The 4,313-nt window shown below is 44.9% G+C and overlaps 1 protein-coding gene across 1 annotated transcript in view; it reads right to left on the minus strand.

The window, feature by feature from the left end:
• Positions 1–2,133: 2,133 nt before the first annotated feature.
• Positions 2,134–4,313, minus strand: part of dnah5l (dynein, axonemal, heavy chain 5 like) — a 39,922-nt gene continuing 37,742 nt past the window's right edge. Inside the window, exons 94-98 of the mRNA XM_053412028.1 lie at positions 4,157–4,313; positions 3,913–4,045; positions 3,577–3,785; positions 2,634–2,855; positions 2,134–2,364 (exon numbers count right to left, since the gene is read on the minus strand). The exon at positions 4,157–4,313 is cut by the window's right edge and continues 32 nt beyond it. Coding sequence (XP_053268003.1) covers positions 2,134–2,364; positions 2,634–2,855; positions 3,577–3,785; positions 3,913–4,045; positions 4,157–4,313 — 952 coding nt within the window. The remainder of the gene's footprint in view (positions 2,365–2,633; positions 2,856–3,576; positions 3,786–3,912; positions 4,046–4,156) is intronic.

Raw genomic sequence — 4,313 nt, forward strand, 5'->3', positions numbered from 1 at the left:
ATAGTGACAGAGACGAGATCTGGGGCGTTTTCTTTGGACTACTGTGACCACAGAGAAGGAGCGATCAAAGTCAGTAGGGGGCGCTGCTGCCAAGTGGAGCTGCAGGAGAGAGAATCATAAAGTTTAACTTTAGTTTGAAAGTGACTGAAGGAAGTGGAAGGAACCGGTCGCAGATCCAATCAGAACAGCAACTAAACTAACTCCTGAAATCTCTGAGCTGCCACGAGGTCCGGACACTGTTATTGAAATCATTATTATTATTCATCAGAACATTTAGACTGTGGAGAAACATTCATTTCCTCATCATCCTCTTCATCATCTTCACTCTGCTGCTCTCTGTTTCTACACAGGAGACATTTCATTGTGTGGTTGGTTTGTAAAATGTTTAACACAAAGTAAAAATGTAAAACATGAATATCTGTGTGTAAGTTGAACTAAATAAAATAATTTATCATATTTACACATTATATCAATTATCTTATCACCCAAGTAAAACATTTAAATAGAAGCACTGGTTTTAAAACCGCTTCCTTATTGATTGATTAAAAAGTCAAGAACATCAATGACCTCAACGGTCTGGTGTATAAATAACATTTATGTTTACTTTAATATTCATTAACCTTTGACCTGTGAGGAGTGATCACATTCTACATTAGAAATAAATTAACCGCGAAAATTACAGTTCTTCACTGACATGTTTTTCAGAGCCAGGAGTCAAACTACAGACCTGACGGCAGAGCAGAGCCCTTTAATCTGATGTTGTATCTGCACACACACACACACACACACACACACACACATATAATACATGTATATTTCCACATTTCAGTTTATGTTATTTCAGAGTATATATTACATTTTACAGCTCGCCCTGTTGAAGCATTGAAACTAGTTTATAGAGCTGCATCATCAAACTGTGTTTATGTCTCAAACTGAAATTAAACACTAAAGAGTTTATTCTGTAAGAAACATTTTCTCTGTGATGATTTCACACATGATGAGTGTGTGTACGTGTTGTGTAGTTGGTGTTTGTGAGGCAGCAGCAGGTTGTCGGGTCCGACTCGTTCACACAGGAACATGTGAGGAACATCCAGGCGAGGGGCGGAGCCTGTAGAGCAGCAGGAGGCGGAGCCTGTAGAGCAGCAGGAGGCGGGACATGACGTATAAACTCTGCTGTGGACAGATCAGTGTTGTTGTTTACATCTCGTCCACACCGGAGTCGGCCCTCATCACCAGAAGATCTGGAATCTCCTCGTGTTTCCAAGTGGACGTCTTCATCTTCTACGTGTCCGGCTCCTCTTCTTCATCCTGAGATGTTTTTGTTCTTCAGTTTCACGTCACGTGTTAGAAACCTCATCAACACGTCCACTCGCTCACTGGGAAGCTTCCACACATTGTCCTGCTGGTTCCTCACATGGACTCTGACATGTTACACACATGTTACCAGGAGGCTGCAGGAGAAGATCCAGGACATGTCCAGAGACACTGACTCAGACATTTGTTCTCACATCCAGAACCTCCAGAACACGTCAGGAACATGTCAGGAACACTTCAGGAACATGTGAGGAATACGTGAGGAACACTTCAGGACCTCATTTATTTAAGAGTTTTTCTAGTGTTTTGTGTTTTTCAGTTTCTGCTGCTGAGTGACTGCATGGCTGTAGTTTGTCAGTGACGTTCTATCGAAGCTGTTTTTCATGTTGAGAGAATAAAAGTTTGTAAACCATTAATCGCAAACTGTCATTTAAGGTTTTTTATTGATTCAATATTAAACACAGCAACTGTTAAGACTCAAGAACACACAGAGAAAGTGTTGTGAAGTACAATCTTTGTACTGACTGTTGTTTTATTCTTGTCTGTATCTGATTCTTCTCTTTTACATTAAAATATTTACTCTGATGAGATTTTTTACTTTAAGAAACAAATCAAAACATCAATTTGAACACAGCTGTTCAAAGTCTGAAAAGGATGAAGAAAGTTCACACAGTTAAAAACCAAAGTTTGATTCTTTATCAACAACAAATCAAAAGATCTTCATTAAAGATGAGATGACATCAGAGCAGATTGACCCTCTGTGGTGGAGCCTCCAGCAGACGGAGCTCTGACTCCACCCGTCTGCAGCCGGTGATGTGGTCACTTGCAGTCGCAGAGCAGAGCGGCGCCTCGCAGCGTCCAGTGCTCGGCCGGCTGAGAACTCCTGAGCGTCAGCGAGAAGACGAAGTTCAGGTCGGTGCGGCGCGGCTTCTTGTAAACCGGACACGAGTACAGGCTGATGGCGCCGGCTGCGGCCGGGCGCCTGCTGTCGGCCATGTTGGCTGCGCTGACGGCGTAGACGTGGACCACGGGGAGAGGAGTGAAGAGGACCTGAGGACGGACAGATCCACTTACTTCTTCTTCTATTCATTATTTGTTATCCATTTATTTTATTTTTGTATTAAAATTGTTATCATATTTTACATTCATACATTTTAATGTATGTAATGAATTAATAGTGTAATTTTATTTGAGATAATTATTTTATTTCTATGCATTAGCAACTTCTGAGAACTAGTATTTTGTTTTTATTGCTGTATTCAACTCATGTATCATTTTGTAATATTTTGTAATATTTGTGTTGTTGATGAAACACTGACCTTGGGCAGAGCCTCAGTGAGTTTGGCGGCTCGCCGGTCCCACGCCGCTCCGTCCAGGAAGAGGCCGTAGATGTAGACCCCGCCCACATCCAGAGGGGGCGGAGCCAACACGTCCTCCCTCATCATCCTGGTGACATCATTGTTAAGGGTAACCGTGTCCAAGGCCCAGCCCCTGGAGATGTTGGCGCGAGTTGTTTCCTGACGCATCGCCGTGAGGAACCCCTACACACAGACAGACACACACAGACACACACAGACACACAGACACACACACACACACACATTTAAACAATTTATTTGAATCCACCAATCATATTCATACAAAAAGGATTCAAACATTTCTCAGAGCTTGAATACAGCTCAGTGATTCATGGGTACAAGAAACATCTCCTACGCCAAACAGCAAGACTTCCTATAGCAGCGGATACTTTAGATTGTGTCTTACTAAGTCCTGCCAGTCGTAGTCCACTGACCGAAAGCTTATGGACATGCCCCAGACTTCCAAATATCAATACTACCAGCTTACATGTATAGCCTAGGTCTCTTATTTTAGCAGCAATGGGCTGGTATTTGGTCAACTTGTCACGGAAGGCTATGTCCATATAGAGGTCATAGACACAGGCTACCTCAAGGACTACTACCTCCCTTTAAGCTTGTCCAATAAAACAACATCAGGGGTGTTAGGGGTGTTAACACACACACACACACACACACACACACACACACACACACACACACACACACACACACACACACACACACACACACACACACACACACACACACACACACACACACACACACACACACACACACACACACACACACACACACACACACACACAAACAAACACACACACACACACACACACACACACACACCGGTGTGATTGAGAACAATTGAATAAAAAGTGTCGTCCATCTTCATTTACACTTTACAAACCTGAGGGTTGAAGAAACCAGTGAGCCAGAACTGGTTTGGTCGGCCGCTGCTGATCCAGCCGCTGAGCTGCTGGTTCCTCTCCAGTAACTCACTGAACCAGAAACCCAACGTGGCCGACGGCCAGCTGAGCCGCAGCCACAGGCGAGGGATCCGGGCATCGAACATGCAGTCGAGAGCATCACGCAGGTCCTCCGCCATGATGATGGTGCCTGCAGCGAGAAGGAGATAAACCTAGGGTGTGCGTGTGTGTGTGTGTGTTCGAGTGTGTGTGTGTGTGTGTGTGTGTGACTGTGTGTGTGTGTGTGTGTGTTCGAGTGTGTGTGTGCGGTGACGGACCATCGATGGCCAGCTTGAGGTCAGTGAGCGTGCTCCGGACGCTGCTGATGACTCGCTGCATGCGCTCCACTTCCTGTCGGAGGAAGATGTTCATTGGCTGAAGTGGACCCATCTTCTGCAGTTGACCTTTAACCTTCAAAACACACACACACTTGAGTTACTTAACTTTTGTGCAGAGAAACATGTGACGTGTGTGATGGGTCTGTCCGTTTCTCTCTTGAACCTTTCTTCATGAAACACGCACCTCATGCGGGACGTAGTCAGGTGGCAGCTTCTCCAGCATCTCATTGGCCAGCCTCTGCACGCTGGTTTCCCTGGTCTCCCCAGCCCCTCCCCCGCTGTCTTTTGGTTGGATGTTGATAATGGTGCTGAGCGTCTCATTGGCCAGGTTGGTCTGGTAT

The sequence above is a fragment of the Pleuronectes platessa genome, chromosome 20 (genome assembly GCF_947347685.1).
Source record: "Pleuronectes platessa chromosome 20, fPlePla1.1, whole genome shotgun sequence".
Lineage (NCBI taxonomy): Eukaryota > Metazoa > Chordata > Actinopteri > Pleuronectiformes > Pleuronectidae > Pleuronectes > Pleuronectes platessa.